Below are 17,895 nucleotides of genomic sequence, written 5' to 3' on the forward strand. Positions count from 1 at the left end.
ACTTTGTCAGCCTTTTGTTGTTGTTGTTGTTGTTGTTGTTGTTGTTGTTGTTGTGTTGTTGTTGTTGTTGTTGTTGTTGTTGTTGTTGTTGTTGTTGTTGTTGTTGTTGATCTTGAAAGGGAGAGTGCTTCCACCTCAAGGCGATTTCGCACTATGGGGGAGGGAGGCCAGGGATTTTCAGGGGAGGGGAAGTCTTTGGAGAGGGTAGGTGACGGTGGTAAGGAGGGGAAGGGAGTGGGAGAAGGGTTGCCGTTCGTTGTTTTTGCCGCAAGTGTTGTCTATTGGTGCTGGTGCCCTTTTGCCATTGGAGTTGCTGTGCTCGTGCTGTCCTGGAGTCCTGGCAAGTCTGCAGTGGTGGTGTACTATCCGGGTTGCCAGATCCTTTTTGTTGCCCTATTTCTATATCCTAGGCTTTTATCTGAGGTATTGCTTTTGCTTATGCTGCCCGCTTTTTTTTTTTTTTTTTTTTTTTGTTTCGTACTGGTGGTTATTCGCCCGTTGGTATTATTTTTTTTCCTATATAGTTTTTTTTCCCCTATGTATATTTCCCTATGTATATAGAAACTTATGCAGGGTTAGGCTTTGGCATTTTTTACCTGATTATATGAGTTTAGCATGCGGGTGGCTTGCCACCGTTGTTACTACTAATGTCAGTATGGAGTGCCATATGTCTTTTGGTGGGTTAAGACAGTTGTTAATGTTTAAGGCCAGCCTATGTTTATTTAAGACCTGACTTAATACATCTCTTTCTTCTTTGTTTTCATGGCACTCCAAAAGCACATGTGGGGTGCTAAGCCTATCTCCACATGTGCATTTCGGAGGATCTTTATATGTAGTTAGATATTCTCCGCTAAGCCTCATTCTGGCTATCTTGGATTGGTGGGGCCTATTTGTGCCAAAGAAAAGTAGAGTATTACTGGGTTGTTCATCTAGCAGTCTCCTAGTTCCTTTACCTTCGCTTTTGTATTTCTCTTGCCACCTTATGTTTATTGCTGGTTTTATTGCTATTCTTCTCTCTGCTGGTGAAATAGAGACGTTTAGGGTGGTGATTGTATGATTGCTAGTTTGTTTTACTGCCAGTTTGGCTAGTTTATCGGCTTCCTCGTTTCCTTTTATCCCAATATGGGAGGGGACCCAAAGGAACCTGACGTCTCCGTTTTCTTTGCTAATCTTGTCTTTGTCAGCCTTCGATGAAAGCAATATATATACTAGCTTACAACCAAGCCAAAACAACTTCATATTGTGATTCATTTGTTTTACTAAACGTGGAGGAATTTCAGGCTTTCGCGATGAGGATCTTTGCCACACAGGTTAAAGGTCAGCGTGAACTAACCAGCCCGAGAAAGTTGACCATGGTCCACCGTAGAGCTCCGTGTCCCCGTCCTTGTGACTGACCCATACCCGGTCTCCGGCCTTCAGAGGGACAAGAACGTGGGCGGTCTCCTGGTCATTAGGGTCGTTTTGCCCGTCCCCCCATGTGACGGCCAGTTCAGTGTCTCCTTTGCGTAAAGCCAGCTGGATGACCCCTGGCGAGAAAGATCGTTAGTTAGATGCTGCAAAGCTGGACACGCTTGTCAAACCCCATTCCCTCTACAGCCGGGTGCGATGGTCTAATGTCCATACCCATGGTATCATGTAAATTAATTCTGTAATGCGGGTTTAGGGTGACCATTGCGTGCTGATGTTCTTCTTACTGCAGTGTGCAATGCCCGATATTTTCCTGAGCAAGATAATTACAAGATGTGTGCTTTTTCAGATCAACGTTTGCCAGTGTACACTATATTAGTACCCGAAGTATGTTAGTTGGGTGTGTTTCAGTACGCAGTCTGCCTGTGGGATCGACATTATTTCAGTTCACAATGCATGGGTGTGGTTTGAATTGTTTTAGTACTCAGTGTCAGTGTAATGTGCAGTTTGTTGTTGTACAGACGTAAACAGGACTGTTACCGTGTGAGTTTTCAGACATGGCAGTGAGGAAGAAGACATAAACCCCGTCGTAAGGGGAGGTAAATAAGCCACTTCTTGAGTCGTAGGCGTTGCCAATGTTGGTGACGACTGTGTCGAAGACCAAGGTAGAGTGTAACCCAACACTCACAGAATGTTGAGAAAAATGCACGGTAAAGGCCACTGCAAGGGAGACATAAATAAGATGTCAGTTATTTCGCACAAAAAAATTGTCGGATATTGATAACCAGGGCAGCTGGCCTATGTGAGATGGGAGCTCAAAGAGCGTTAATTGCTGATACATACACACGGTCCTCGAATTACGACACATCCACCATGCACACTGTTTGTTTTTTGTCACTCTCCTTTTTTATTACCGATTTAACCCTTTTGAAGAGGGTGAATGGAAGAAGTGTATTTTAAACTCGCAGTTAAGTCTGTTTATTATCTGGTTGCACAAAGGAGGTGGAATGGCGAACTCCGATGATTTTGTACCTTGTTTTTGTAATCTGCTTTCTGCAGACTGCAGTCTAGCTTCCATCCCAGCCAGCTTGGCTTGTAGCGCCTGTATCGTCCTGGCCTGCTGCTCTACTACATCCTGCAAGGGGGCAGCGTCATCGGCTCTCGCTGTTATCCTCACTTTGCTCTGTACCAGCGACCTCGCAAATGAGCTTGACATCAACAGGCACACGTGTACTAAGAGAATCAGCAACGCCATCAGCAGAGAGACAATGTGGACGATATACTCGCACAGTTAATTGGATTTGCAGGAGATGTCGTGCTGAGCCTCTTTCTTCCTGTTAACGGTTTTCTAAAGCTGGAGCTGGCAACAGGGGTACGTGGTCTTTCTATAAACATCTGGGCGTATCTCTTTTTATAAAAAAAAAAAAAAAAAAAAATTCGCGATAACCATTCCTACACAACAGCAGATGTCTTTCTTTTCTGTCCTTGACCAGCTCCAAAACACAACCCCTTTCAACAGTGGAGTCTGTTTTCCAAGCAACGGACAGTAACCAGCATTTTTTTTTTTTTTGTACCCCGGATTAGTACATTCTTAATTCCTTTTATAAATTGTTAATACGCAGAGCAACTAACCCTGGGAAGATACTAACCGTGAATGCTTCATCAGACGAGCGAATTTTAATGGCCCAAGAGTCGGCATTGATGAAACGAGAGTTCGGTCTCCCTAGAGGCGGCGCCTTTTCTTTTCTTCTCGAGCGCGCATGTGTGTATGTATTCAGAAAACATCAGTTCCTAGCGTCTGTGATTGTGTTGTGTGACTACAGCATAGTGTGTGATCGGTGGATGGCAACCATTTATTGTGAGCACGCGCCGAACTATTTCATGTTTCTCCATCTCAAACCAACAGAAAAACAACTTATTCTTAATCTTAAAAAACTATTTATCGCTATATTACTACTACTACTAATCCTCTTCGTGCATCAGGTTGCACATAAGGCCTCAACCGATGTCGATCGGCTGAAACCCTCTCCAGGTGACCCCATGTCCAGCCCTTTCCTTTCATCTCCCTTTCCACTGTTCTTCTCCAAGTTTCCTTTGGGCGGCCTCGATCGTTTTCTTCGGCCGTCTGGAGTCCATCTTAGGGCGACTCTGGAGAAGTCTGCTGTCTGCTGGCGGAGCACATGTCCAGTCCATCGCCAACGCCTTCGTTGAACTTGCGAGGTGATGAATTATTGCTATATACCAGGCATTGTGAAAGTGGTAAAAAATCGTCTGTCAGCAGTCCAGGGATATTAGTTCGTGGTGAAACACTGAAAACTCCTTTACCTATCTGGGCAGCATTGAAAAATAGAGTGGGAGAGAGATGGCACAGATGCAAATGTCAGAGCCAGAAGGAACTGCATTTGTCTATTGACGTTTGAAACGTGAAATATTCGTAAAAGGTATTACTTCCCATGTAGCTTATTCTCATTTTGACACATTTTATAAACGTAAAGCTGGCTTTTCTTATCCAATATGGCGGGTGATTCAATATTTGCAAAGACGAAATGAAGCGATGGTTTGTTTAAACAAAATTACTTTTCTAAAGAGATGGGGCAGTTTTTGGACGTAATACGCATGTTTTCGTGACTGCATTTTCTAATTATATGTGACCTGTCAAATAGGTTGATCTACAAATAACTCAGGAGTATAAAATATGATAATCATACTGATTCTCATAAATCATTATTTACTTTGTGAGATAAGTATACGAGACCAATTTCAGCATTCACGATCAGTGCCCGTTGGGCAGTGCTGGACTGAAGGACATCAGTGTGGATATCATGTGTAATGATGGTCGTATTATCCATTTCTCTTAATCATTAACTAAATGGATGTTTTAAATTATTGAAGTACATTTACATTTTACGGTTTTCACCGATAATCTGTCCGAAAACAATCAGCGAAATCCGAGGCAATTATTTCCATATGAATCAATGTAAATCTAAATAATTTGTTCTAGATATTCCAAAATACATACCAAAACCACATTTTATAGAATAAATAGACTATTTAAAACTAAAAACAATAAGAAATTAATATAAATGAGTATAAAAGGCCAATGTAAAGAGTTGCTGGCCCTTAAAACTTTCTTATATCCCATGATGGAGTGAAAAGGTTAAACACTTAACAAAGGGAAAAGGGAAACACTTAACAGTGACAATGATATATAGTGTGTTTATGTACATTTTTTAAACTGAAAAAAACTAAATATAAACACTTTACACCAAATACTGTATACACAGTAATCACGTACATGTAATTGTAGTATTACCTCTCACAATCAATAAAAGAAAAAGCTAAACAAGCTAAATTCCTTCAGAGGATATGTTGTCAGTTCAGCCAGTCATGGCTCAGAGCACTATATGTTATGCAACTGTTGTGGCAAATAAATTCTATCCTTACTGGTTTTACAATGTTACGGATTTTCTTATATTTTTGTATGTACAGTATGCTACCATTTTATGGCAAATATTATCAACAAACTAATCTATAAAAGTGTTTTGTTGTGTATTCAAATAAACTGCTAGTTTTGAGATAATATGAAAACTGATGAAGACAGTTATACAGTTACAAATGTAACTTAAAAGAAATAAAACATCACATAGTAAAAGTTTAAACACATCAATTCTTTTGCCACAACAGAATAAAGTATGTTAAAAAATGCATGGAATGTGCTTATGAATGAATTTGAAACATTTGCTTGATGACAAAATAATATTGTAACTGATTAAAGAAGGTTATACATTAAAGTATGTTTGTTTTCTTTTCTTTGAAGAACATAATTTTGCAACAGGAGGCATCACCTTATATTACCAGACTAAACCAGTCTCTTTATTGAAGGCTTGCAACCATATCACAGCGGAAACTTTACATATAATCTGCAAAGGATTGAATGTGTCAGGTTAGTCTATATGTGGTGTTTTCTCTTATTTATAACCTGAAGATGCTTGATTATGTCTATAAAATATCAAGTCATTGCATTTTATATTTAATTTTCAACCACTACCTAAGTAAAATGTGGAAATAAGTTCAAAGCTGTTGGGAAGTTAACAGAACATAGCACTGTCTTTACTACAAAGAGGCATTGTAAACTTGTATTGACCTATAATTTAATGACTGATGTCACTGGAACCTGCAGCAGATACAAGAACTTCACAAACATACTGGAATTAGCAATAATATTGAGATACTGGATGCCATGTTTGTGTAAGCAATACTACTCAGTGTTTAAACCAAACAAGAGGATCATCAAGGCCACAGCTTATAAACACTAGATACAAGGTATACACATTGCTGGTGAAAAAGAAAAACTTACAAAAATTTTTATGTATTATTTCATATCGTCATAGAAAACACTAGTATAGACATTTCAAATCAGCCTAATGCTATGCTGATATGGATGTCCAACTTTAAATTAAATCAGCATTTGGCCCATGTAGTTCCAACATCCTTTGCCCAGCTCTCTGCTGTTCTTTTCCAAGTCTGCTTTGGTCTCCCAGCTCTCCTCTTCCCCTGAGAGTACCACGCATGTGCCTGCCTGGCAAAAGGTGACAGCTGGTTTGCGCAGGGTGTGTCCTGTCCAGCCCCTTTTGCGCTTTTTGATGTCTTGACCAGTGGCATTCTGGTTAGTTCTTTTCCAAAGGCTGCTGTTGGACATCTTTTCAGGCCATCTTATTCCCAGAATATGACGTAGGCATTGGCTGGTAAAGGTCTGGAGCTTCTTGTTGTTGGTGTTTGTCACGCTCCATGTTTCAGAACCATACAATAGGGCAGCTTTCACAGATGCGAGTCTTACTGTGGAAGGATAATGCTCAGATGTTCCAGATGGGGTGTAGGCTTTATGAAAGCATGCCTGGCCTTGTCAATGCAGCTTTTGATGTCATTGTCCGCTCTACCTTCCTTGTTGACAATGCTCCCCAGATACGTGAAGCGGTCTGTTTCTAGGATGTTCTCTCGGAGAAGTTGGATTGGAAGTTCCTGCTTGTTGTTGATTCTTGTCACCTCAGTCTTCTTTCTTTTGACCTTTAAGCCAGTTTTCTCTGCTTGCTCTGTCAGCTTACTCAGTTTGGTTTGTGCATGCTGCTGCCAATGAGACAGGAGACTAATGTCATCGGCAAAGTCCAGGTCCTGTTTGGTGAAGGTCCACAGGATACCGGTGTTGTTGTTTTAGGTTGTCTTTTGTATAATTCAGTCTATGACCATCAGGAAGATTGTTAATGATAATATGCAACCCTGTCTTCATTACAAAAGGTTTAGTGAGTTTGCCGTTGTGGATAACTTGGCAGGGCGAGTCTTTGTACAACTTTGGATAATGTTTATGAGCTTAAGTGGAATGCCATAGTGTATCATCAGCCTGCAGATGATGCCCCTGTCTACAGTGTCAAATGCCTTCTCAAAGTCCACAAAAGTTATATAACAGGAAGACTGCCACTCAGTAGATTGTCCATACTAGTTTTTTCTTATTGTTATGTCATAACTATCATTATTTATCAGATCATCGTCATCATTACCTTTTATCACAAAATGTTTGTCATATCAACAAGTGTTGATGATTTCACCATCTTCATGATTTCAGCAATGTCAGGATCAAGTGACGATCCATTTCACATCGGGCCTTTCTCCAGCAGGTCTACCAAAGAGCAGATAACACCACACAAACTCTCTCTGCTTGTTTTGCTGCATGAATATCAAGTCATGCGGGGCTTCATCCCAGCCACAGACATGGATGATAGCACCTCCTGCAGGGGTGTGGCTTTGGTAAATTTCACAGAGAGGGAGAAACGACATTTTATGACAACAATGCTGGATCTGTTACAGGTTAGTTAAAGATATATAAAAGCAAAGTTATTTGTAAAATGCACAGTTACTAGCAACTTTAGCCACTTGTCCGTGCATCTTCACTTTAAAAGAATACTTTGGTTTTCGTCTCAAAACTAACCAATAAAGAGGATGAAAGTTTACCTTGAGATGAATATATTTATTTTAGGGATATTTGTGGTTTTGTGAAAAAAATAATTCAACAATATGGTTAGAGACTTATCTAGAACGTTTGGGAAAAATTTATTATAATGTTTTCCCTCAGCATTATAATCATAGACCATCATTATAATCACAGACCAAAATTCATTCTTTTGATATAATGTGTTTTTGCTTACAAGGTTCTTTTTTAGGTTTTAGCTTGTGATATTGACAGCTTTACTTGATCAAATTTGTGTAGAAAACTGATATTATGTGAGAACCATATTACATGTCACTTGTGTTTTGACTTTGGTAACTTTTGCGTGTGTGTCAAATGACAGTGTCCTGATCTGAAAATTAAGGACCTCAAAGCCCGTCTTCAGCCTCTATTACATCCACAACTAATGAGTTCATTTCTGTACAGGTAATGAGTTTATTTCTATACAGTTAGTGAGTTTTATCTATAGAGGTTAATTCACAAAGAAAGCAGCATACTGAACATACCCCAGTGGAAGAGAAAGTGCTAGTGACAATAAGCTAGACAGAATGATTTGATCTGATTGCCTACAACAGTACTATGTGAAAGATACCATGGACTTGCATAAAAGTTTGCTTAAAAGTATTACGTTTGCCATAGGAAAGTAAAAGTGTTAATAAGCTTTGGTGTCAAATAATCAACCCAAGAAATTTAAGACATACTGTGACAGAGCATTTATTTCAGTCTTTTGCCATGTTAACCTTTAGATTGCTGGATGTACACACATCAAACTTGTGCATCATAGACTTCTGTTGTTCATTTATTTAGCAATCAATTTTGGCTTTTTAAGTGCTGATGAGCGATAGTCATGTATCAATTCCTAGAAATCTCACAATGTTATTTCAGACTGTACTGTTTTAGGGTGGGGTTTCTTTTTCAGGCTTGAACAGTTTAAGCTTGAAGGGTCAATGGCAGTAATGGACTTTATCGACACTCTGGGCTCCTACGTGTATAGCAATCACAATGACATGCTCATTCATCGCTCCAGTGTTGCAGGTATATTCTTTCATGGTTGACGTTTTCCTGCCAGTTACTAAAATATTTCAAGCGGTAAAGGCGATGAAAATAAACAGCATATTGAAGAGCTTATACAGGCACAAATATTCACCTCTGAACCTGTCTTTAGGTTAGCTTTTAACTGCAGTACTCATGTTGCTTGAGCTGCTTTCTTGTTTGTTTGTTTTTTGTTTTTTTTAACATTTGTCTCCACTCATACAATTATACAATTCCAGGGATTTTTGTTCGACGTCTTTGGCTGTCGTTTAGTCGGCTGTCTTTCAGCCAAGTATGTGATTTCCATGCTCGTCTATGCACTTACATTCAAGAAGGCGAGCAAATGGAAGTGTCATCTGCATGCCTGACGGATTCCTTTATGAATTTTTGTACCTCTCAGTCCATGCCACGTGGGCTGCATCTGGAGGACATCTCCAATGACAGGTGAGATGCAGATAGAAGTTAGGTAAGTTGTAGTTTGCCAACTACTGGTGGATGCAGTATTAGTTATAAACTAAATAAGCAACTTGATCTATCCATGAACTGTGTGGCAGATGCAATATTTTTTTTATCATAGAAGTAAAATTATTGGCTTTCACAGCTTTAAATAATTCTAGAAAACAATCTTAGTGCTTTCTGCATCAAAGATTTTACTCTTGCAGAAGTTTTATATGCTAAGAGAAATCATGAGAGAAGTGATGGGTTATTTAGGATTGCATTAAAATGTCTTCTATTTAAAAACATACTTTTTCCTGAGGGAAAGTTATTTGCAGAACGAAGAGTTTGTTAAAGTTATCAGACAACAGTACTCATGAAAGGGGCAGTCAGAATGGTATTGGATTTACTTATTATATAGATTCAAACATAAACATTTTATTAAATCATTGTTATGTTTGACATCTTCCTTTTCCAAATTAGTCTTTTCATACATTGGTCATTAGCTTTTACAGTTCGTGATTTGTGTGTGTGTGTGTGGTTGGTTAGTGGGCAATACACACATATGAGTATGTCTGCATATTTTTCAGTGATGACACGTGTCAAAATAGAGCATACTTTTCCCAAAAACAGGCAGAATTCTTCATTGCTCAACAGGTCAGACATAAGCTGCTAGAACATCCTGCTCTCCTTGAATAGAATGGCACTATATTCTTGTGTTGATTTTCAATGGTGGATTTTTTCCTGGCAAAAATGAATACTTAAAGTCATGCTATGACATAAAATAGCCTGAAACAAAATTCTTGCTCTATAGAGAAAAACATAGTAAAAGCATTAGTTATCAATTCATACAATTGTGTATCAATTCATTTCTTAATTTTTCAGTCAGGAGTCTTATTTAAATGACACTGAGCCACCAATCTTGATGTAAAATATTCATGTTTTGGTACTAGGCGCAGCTGCTATCACATGATGAGAACAAGGCCTTATCACCAAACAAGCTTCAAGAACAAGTAACTGCTATCCTCCAGGCAAACCCAGACTTGGCAGAAGCAGTAAGGGCACATCTAGACTTTTAGTTAAAAACAAATTTAACAAAAAAGTGCGTTTTTCATTTTTGTTCTTACTGCTGTTTGTTGGAAGAGTTTTTCTTTATAATTTCAAATTTATATGACAAAAGATATTGAATTTTTGTCACTAACTTTGATGGCAAAATTAAACAGTCGGTTTTTTTAATTGCTGGTTTGATTGATTTTAATAACTGCAGATTATCTGACTCTTTGTTGAGGAGAGCAGTTTTCCTGTGGCAGTTAATTTATTTTGCTAATAAAAACTAAGATATATTGATCAGACTATTTATGAACATAGCAGTGTACTATGTGTAGATAATTGTCAAATTGTCTATTTGTCATCATTCTTTGGGGTATATTGTAAAAATGAAGTTTTGTGTTTGTCTGTGGGTGCATGTATGTGTGTGCGTTGGCTTACGTGGCTTTGCTTGTGTGAACGTACATGCAGCATTTCCTAAGTTATCTTAACAGCCTACGAGTGAAGGAGTACTGCTCAGCCTTGCACAGTCTTTACCATTATTTTGATCGCAATGCTCGTCTTATGGGGGAAGTAACTCCATCCAAAAAATGGGAGGAAGAAGTGAGTCGTCGCTATGCAGCTCTGAACTTAGCAGCTCTGCACTCCCAGTTTGATCACAAGTGAGGGCTTGATTTAATCACAAGGGAGTACTTGGTGGAGGGATAGTATACTCGGTGGTAGAAGTTGATGTGACCATGATGTTATGTTTTGTGAATGTGTTGTCTTGGGTACTGTTTATGAAATTCCAATTTGTGTATCCACATGCTTGAAGACCTCAAGACCGACTATACTTCAAATTTCCAAAAACTGTGTTCTGTTGTGACTGATTTGCTGGGTAGCCAAATGTTTCTTTCCACACTCTGCTGTCAGATTATCTGCATGCCATACATGCCAGCCTGAATTCTTAGTTTTTGTTTAGAGTGCATTTTTTTTATAGGGTTGAGGCCAGAGCTGCACTGCTTGAAGCAATCCGAATGGCACAAGAAGCCAATGATCATGTCTGCCTTCAACATGCTCTGGTGTGTGGCCTTTCTAAAATTGTGTTTTGAAATTATTTTTGTTATAATCTGATTGATTTCCAATTATCTTGGTCTTTTGTGGGGAGATTTTAATATTACTGTGTTTTTAAAAAAAAGTATGGAGATTAACAAATTATTTTCATGAAAATTTTATCTTTTGCTACCATATTTAGAATAAAAGAAAGAAGTGTTCTGGTGTAACCCTTCGAATAAAAAACATTCTTCTAGATGATGGCATACTGTGTTCAGTTTGACTAAATGCATATTTTTAGCAGAAACAACAGAGCTTTCAGCATCTTCAAGGAGTGTGCCTAATTTTAACCTTAGACAGTTTGATATGTTTTCATTGGAAACAGTTATTCTTGCTTATTTCTGTGTTTTCTTTCACACAAAAACCAAATCATGCAAAAAGAACCGTTGTTATAGTGAAAGAACAAAAAGTAAAAATTCTTGAAGATAGAGCACTCAAAGTCAAGATGTTTTAGGCTTGAATGGATAATGTTTGGTTTTTTTTTAATGTACAGGCATGGCTTAACCTGTTGTCAGATCAGGGAACACAGAAGACTGCATCACAAATGGAACGTTCCATTGCCAAAAGTGGAGAACTCAGTCTGCCGGTGAGTCCTTTGGATTAATCAGAGTAAACACAATTTCTACACTTCTGCTCACCACATTAAGATCCTGTACATTTAGATCTCATATCACCTAATGCTGCGGTTCTCAAACGGTGGGGCGCGCCTCCCTTGGGGTGAGGGCGCAAAGTGCTTACAAAGGGGGGCGCGAAGGTGGTCATTTTTTAAAAGTTTCTTATGCCGGTATTAGTGAAATTAGCTTACATTGTGTGGCTAAGGGGGACGCGCGGACATACCTTTGTTCGTCAGGGGGCGTCATTAGTAAAAGGTTGAGAACCGCTGACCTAATGTATATTATCAGACATAAAATTAATATAATATAATATAATAGTCTCTCTAGCCTGTGTGATTCTGTTAACAGTAACCTCACTTCCTTCAATATTGATTTGAATAACAACAGACTGAAAGTGGGTTACCAGGTGGAAAGCAATGGTTAACTGTCGTTGGGAACATTGACTAGTCAAGCAGGAGGAGGATAAAGGGTTAAAGATCTAAGAGTTACCAATACATGTACTACACATTTGCATTGGAGCTTTCAGAGACAGGTGTAGTTCATAATATTCCTGTTTGTAAGGTTTATTTACATTTTGGAGCCATTCATCCAGCTTATTTATTTCAGCTTTTATTTTTGTAAGTACTGTTCACCTCTAGTTGGATGGCTATTGCAAAGCACCTTGACCATACCTTTGTTGATACGGAAAGTGCTTTCTAAGTGAACATTTATTATTGTTGTTAATACTCTCAAAGTTTTCTAGGGGATCAGACATAGCTTAGAGGAACTGTTTACATCATATGTGTGTGTGTTTGTTTTCAGTATTTGACATCACTAGGGGTGTTGATGCTGGCGAAACACAATGCCCTAGCTACAGCTAAACCAGCCAGGTGCGTGACTCATTAAGTGCAGTCAAGTCCTTTTGTAGAATGCAGGACGGTAATTTTTTGGGGAGAAGAGGGAAGGGGGAGTAAATAAGCTTGTTGATCTCTAAATCTGTCATTTAAATTTTATGCTGACATTACACAGTTCATTAACATTAACAAGGAAAACAGATCCTGCTTGTTCAATTTATCTTCTGGAAAGAAGGAAGGGATGTCTGAAGTATGAAGAAAGTTTTTTGAACTATTACATAGTTATGCTCAAGCTTTTTGGAATATTTGTGAAGTTAATAGATGTGACCATAACCCTATGTATGTGTATATGTGCATGCTTGTATGCATGTGTTTGTGTTCATGCAAATTGCAGTGTACTGGAGTACATGATGAAGAGCAACGTCATCAACTGTCAACATTCACTGTATGCAATGATGGCAGTCAGTGGAGCACAGAGAGCTGCTCTTTGGAGTTACTATGGCAACAGGTTTCGTGGAGCTTATCATTTTTTAGCACTAACTATGAATGTTGCATGACAAGTTTTATTAATGGTTCATTTCATTGAATACCGAGAGCATGTTATAATGATGAGCATGACTGCATTTCTCATAGTAAAATAAGAGATTTCTTGGTTATCACCTGATTGTTCCTCTTCTGTGACTGTGAAGTTTATTTAATAGTTGGTGGGTGGGTTTTGGGGGGTTTTTTTTGTCTGTAATGTGCACGTCCTCTTCTGATGGTTGTATTCTATGTTTCTAGAAATTGCAGCATATGCAGTTGTTTTCTATCATTCCAACAGAGAATGTGCTTCAATGTGTGCACAAACAGTGCTATGCCTCAATACATCTGAAAGTGGTGTTTTCTACAATGGTGAGCCAATCTGCATGGCACTTTGTCACCTGGCACGTCACCATGCTGACAAGGGAGCCTACTCTTGTGCAATGGAGATTCTGCAACATGCACGGCAGAGATTCCCGCCTCACACAAAGCATGCCTACCTGTGGCAAATGTGTCAGCAGTATATCATGTTTGAGCGAGCGCTGCTGGCTGGGCGATGGGCAGAGGCTGAGAGAGCAGCTGGCAATGTGCGGGCCCTTAATGATGCAGAAGGAAGACTATTGCAAGCCATCTTGCATCGAGAGCAAGGCGAAGTGAACACCAGTCTTTCCCTGTTGCATACACTGGTGGACTTAAGTTCATCAAGCAATGACTTCTTGCCAGACTTGAAATGCAGGTGCGGCATAATCTTCTTGTGACTATAATAAGCACTAATAGAAATGTATAAATGTAGAAAACTAAGGTCTCTTTGTTCTTTGGCCGACTATGCATTACCACACATGATGGATTCCTTTCTGCTATTTCTTAGAGACAAACATGGAACTCCAGAGCTAGAAAACACCATGGGTTTACCATGAATTAAAGGGGAGGAAAGCTGTGAACACAAAGGGTGACAGGGAAGTGGGAGGCTTTCGGTTACTGTCCAGAAATTTACTTTTTCTTTACAAAAATAACCAAAAAATAAGGGCTGTATCCATCTGCATACAAAAGGTAGCTTGGGGTCACTAGAAGGATAAAAATCTCAGTGATTTTCCTTAAATCTTGGCAAACAATGAAAAGACCATGCCAGGCTGAGGTGGACTCTTCCTAATCTAACTAGAATAGTGTCGTACAGTTACATGAAAACTTATTTTTCCATTTTGTGTTTTGTCCAATAATATGCTGTTTAAAAAAAAGAGGATATTTTCAGCTATTTTGTATTGCTGTGTTTTTCCAAGGCCAACTCAAAATATTAAGATTAAGTTACAAGAACAAATTCAAAGTTGTGAATAGAGACCAACACATTATATTTCAGTGGTTTGTCTGTGTCTGTCCTATTTGTTCCTGTACATGCATGTGTTGAATACAGACATGTACTTGTTATCCTTTTGTGCAGAATTCTGTTGGCACTAGCTGAGGTATACCTTCTGACTGGAAACCATACAGCTGCCTTGCCACATCTGGCCAACTGCTTGACCCATGCCAACACCCACCATCTAGTTTACCTGGCTGCTATGTCAACAATGCACCTAGCAGTTATACAGGTAGGTAAAGCATGCATTTATGTTTTTCAGTAATTTTCAAATTAATTTTTTTTATATGTAAAAAACAGGAAAATTTTAATGCTTTTGAAAGAATCAGATCTTGCCAAGTTTCATATTTTCTTTTGGACAATTAGTTTTAGAGAATGCAGTTAACTTTGTTATTGTCCAAGAATATTGGTCTGTTAACAGGCAGTAGTTATTTCCAGGTCTCAAAATGTATATATGTGCACGCTACTTTTTGACTTGATGTCAACAGCTGCGAATGAAGCTGCCAAGCCAGGCTCTTAATCTGCTGGAGACAGTTATGTTGACTGTTCTTTCTCACGGGTCTTCCTATGATCGTGCACGTCTGCTTTTCATTTATGTTCGATGCAAAGTGGCCTCTGCTTCTTTGTCACATTTTACACAAAGAACTTTTGGTGAGTGTGAACATAATGAGCCATTTTTCCCCCCTTGATTTTTAGCAAATGTTGACCACTTTCCTTTTCATGAGTGCCATGAAGGGCTAGGAAAGAAAAATCAGCATTAGCTGCACTCTGTTAAAGAGAGATGGAAGAAAGATACAAGCATGAATAGTTTTCATTTCAGTCTTGACTACCCATCTCAGGATGTACTTTAAGCAGATTTCCACACATTGTGACTGAATAAGAATTTTTAACATTTACATGTTTTTTTGAATCACTTATATTTGTTGCAAATTCATTATTCTTGCAGCCGGGCTGTTGAAATAGCTCTCAAGAGATTCTTTTTTTGCTTAATTTCATTACTTAGTTTGGTAGTTCAGATATATCAATATAGAGAAGAAATTAAAGGCAAAAGGTCAGTTTTCTGAAAAGCAAGGTCATTGAATTGGAATTCTGTTTTGCTATTTTAGTTTTCTCTTACTCCAAGTTGGAGCTGTTTGGGTGTAGTGAGGATGGAGGCTCTGTTCAGTTTTTCTTTCTTGAAACCATTTTATATATTTTGTTGTCATGGTTACTTTACCAGGGTACTTTACCACTTTACCATGGTTACTTTTTCTTTTCTCATCATCCGAATTCATTGGTTAACAGAATTTTATTTTGATTAAAAATAAAATTAGCAGGTAATTCTGATGCATCTGGCTTGCTTACTGCTGATGCCCCGATGGCAGACTGTCCCTTAACTGCACGCAACAGCAACGGTGAGAATATTTGATGCTTCTGATTTTTGAATATTTTGTTAAAACACCGTGCATCACTTAATCATACTTACCATTCCTGAAATTTTGATAAATGACTGCCTGTGATACTTTGAAAGAAGTGTTCTGGTGTTTAACTGAATATGTAACCCATCGATTTTTAAAGATTGTCAAATTTCCATTTCTTTCCCACTAACACGTGCACATTCTCTTTTGTAGCTGATGTTGAAAATCTAAACAAAATTTGTCCAGTCTCATTTGCCTGATGTTTGATGTGTAATATATATGGGTGAACTTGGCTAATCACTTTATTAGGCATGCATACATATGCACATGTGCATGCTAACAGTGCACATACACAGGCATCTATGCATGCATATGCATTCATGCACCCATGAACATACACATATGCCTGCCTGCATGGATAGTTACAGACACAAATCCCAAAGACATTTAATACATTAAGTGACCAGTACACACGTAAAGCCCATTTACAATCAGACACACATTGTGATATACTTGGCCATGGTTATTAAATTTGTTGCAACCCAGTCAGCTGACAGTATCATCAAATGCCTCACACAGATATTCAACAATATCTGACCAGTGAAGAAAGCTAATTCAAGAACAGAAATGTTTGGCTGTCAGCCCACCACCATCTTGGGCCACTTGTAGTAACAGCATCTTGGGTGACTTTTAACCACACCTTTTATAGTGGTGTTGGAGTGGATAGCCAAGTGATTTAAGTTCTGGCATCTAAACCTGGATGTGTTAGTCTGATGGCTATGTGGCAACACAAACTTCCCAGCTGGCAGGAATGGGTACCTGACTTCATAGAGGGTTGGGGAAGGTAAGGCAGCAATGGAGAGGAGAAGGTGCATTGTTCTCACACAGAACTATCTCTAAGTGTGGTCTCTAGCAAAACCCCACCCCTAAACTCTCAACTGAAAGGTTATGGGATTTCCTTTTTTTTTTTTTTTTTTTAAACTTTTGTAGGCAGTGATGCATATATATCTGAACATGTTTTGAAAATATTTTTCTAGTGATGTTGGATGCTTGCTGTCTGATGACAACTGTTGTCCGGCTCTTTGAATCCATTGAGGCCACCAGCAGAGTGAAAGATGCTGTTTACTATCTAGCTCGACTTTATCATCAACTGGGCAACACAGCAGAACGAAACCGTTGTGCACACCGCTTCAAGCAGCTGGACCAGCAAGTGCCCACGCTTGCTGCTGTTCGTGTTAACACCATTTAAGTTGTTGTATACAGGACATGTTATGCTCTATGTATATATTGACGTGTGAGAGCCTAAGATCCAGTGTTGAGTACAAGAGAGAAAAAAGAAAATCATGTTAGCGGTTGAAAAATCCTATCCTGGAATGCAATAAGCTCAGAGGAAGCCATCTCACACCTGGTCAGTAAATCAGTACTGCTGCATGTGCATCATGTCTCAGGAATTGTTTGAGTAGCATTTAAAACTACTCGTCTTAGTTTTGGCAGACCTCTTTTTTATTTAACAAAGGAGGTTGGAGCTTAGGAAGTTAACTGTTTGTGTGTGTATTTATATAGTTGTTTGTTTTTTTGTTTATAGGCACTTGACATCAGTCAACAAAAAATAAAATTATCTCAGTTCAGATTCTTTTGTAAATTTTATTATTTTTTTTTTTAAAGTTTTTGGGGTTTTTTTTTTAAATTCTAGTATCAGAACTATACACATGTAAGATGTCTCCTCGTTTTCTTGATCTACAACTGCCCTCAGTGTAAGAGATTCTGCTTCAAAGCAAAACTTGAGAAGCTGACATCTATTCATACTGATTCCTATGTATCACCTGCCATGCTGTCACCAGACTGATTCTCCAAAGCATACCAAAAAATCCAAAAGTAAAAGGGGAAGTGGAAGAAATTGTTTCAAACTAATCACAAATACCAAACACCAACTCAACACTCCTTTTAGACACATGCACTAAGAATTTCTGATGCTAGGGGTCTAGCACCAAATCTCAATAAAATATGCTTGGACTTGAACATTTGTATATATAATGCTAAAGCAGAATATAATGTTAATTATAATTAAACATTTACACAATTATCACAGAAATTAATACTACTGATTTGATTATTAATCGCATCCAGTAAGCATATATGGTATGATGCAGAATAATCCAATGCTATATTT

At 38.5% G+C, this 17,895-nt stretch overlaps 2 protein-coding genes across 4 annotated transcripts; one reads left to right on the forward strand and one right to left on the reverse strand.

The window, feature by feature from the left end:
• Positions 1 to 560: 560 nt before the first annotated feature.
• Positions 561 to 2,772, reverse strand: LOC112576247 (complement C1q tumor necrosis factor-related protein 4-like). Its single transcript, XM_025258553.1, has 3 exons — positions 2,440 to 2,772; positions 1,948 to 2,127; positions 561 to 1,526 (listed from the first exon to the last, which is right to left on the reverse strand). Exons 1-3 carry the CDS (start codon positions 2,660 to 2,662, stop codon positions 1,312 to 1,314), a joined length of 618 nt encoding a protein of 205 aa, XP_025114338.1. The 5' UTR covers positions 2,663 to 2,772; the 3' UTR covers positions 561 to 1,311.
• Positions 2,773 to 3,878: 1,106 nt separating this feature from the next.
• LOC112575305 (anaphase-promoting complex subunit 5-like) lies at positions 3,879 to 17,844 on the forward strand. 3 transcript variants are annotated; one of them, XM_025257063.1, is made up of 18 exons: positions 3,879 to 3,964; positions 5,225 to 5,350; positions 7,025 to 7,266; positions 7,749 to 7,831; positions 8,325 to 8,440; positions 8,677 to 8,881; positions 9,463 to 9,529; positions 9,826 to 9,927; positions 10,391 to 10,581; positions 10,899 to 10,980; positions 11,505 to 11,597; positions 12,427 to 12,494; positions 12,853 to 12,966; positions 13,279 to 13,713; positions 14,413 to 14,560; positions 14,817 to 14,979; positions 15,642 to 15,722; positions 16,763 to 17,844. In XM_025257063.1, the coding sequence occupies exons 3-18, from the start codon at positions 7,027 to 7,029 to the stop codon at positions 16,972 to 16,974; spliced, it is 2,400 nt and encodes a 799-aa protein (XP_025112848.1). In that variant the 5' UTR covers positions 3,879 to 3,964; positions 5,225 to 5,350; positions 7,025 to 7,026; the 3' UTR covers positions 16,975 to 17,844. The 3 variants fall into 3 exon arrangements, with proteins under 3 accessions (XP_025112848.1, XP_025112850.1, XP_025112849.1); XM_025257065.1 differs by having other exon boundaries at positions 15,645 to 15,722; XM_025257064.1 differs by having other exon boundaries at positions 3,891 to 3,964; positions 5,243 to 5,350.
• Positions 17,845 to 17,895: the final 51 nt, after the last annotated feature.

Source organism: Pomacea canaliculata, linkage group LG11 (assembly GCF_003073045.1).
Source record: "Pomacea canaliculata isolate SZHN2017 linkage group LG11, ASM307304v1, whole genome shotgun sequence".
NCBI classification, from domain to species: domain Eukaryota; kingdom Metazoa; phylum Mollusca; class Gastropoda; order Architaenioglossa; family Ampullariidae; genus Pomacea; species Pomacea canaliculata.

Coding starts and splice junctions, on each gene's coding strand:
- LOC112576247 (XM_025258553.1), bottom strand. CDS start 2,662: ATGGCGTTGCTGATTCTCTTAGTACACGTGTGCCTGTTGATGTCAAGC. Junction 2,128..2,439: donor AAGCAGATTACAAAAACAAG/GTACAAAATCAT, acceptor TCTCCCTTGCAG/TGGCCTTTACCGTGCATTTT. Junction 1,527..1,947: donor CATGTCTGAAAACTCACACG/GTAACAGTCCTG, acceptor CTTTCTCGCCAG/GGGTCATCCAGCTGGCTTTA.
- LOC112575305 (XM_025257063.1), top strand. CDS start 7,027: ATGTCAGGATCAAGTGACGATCCATTTCACATCGGGCCTTTCTCCAGC. Junction 8,441..8,676: donor TCATCGCTCCAGTGTTGCAG/GTATATTCTTTC, acceptor ATACAATTCCAG/GGATTTTTGTTCGACGTCTT. Junction 11,598..12,426: donor GTGGAGAACTCAGTCTGCCG/GTGAGTCCTTTG, acceptor GTTTGTTTTCAG/TATTTGACATCACTAGGGGT.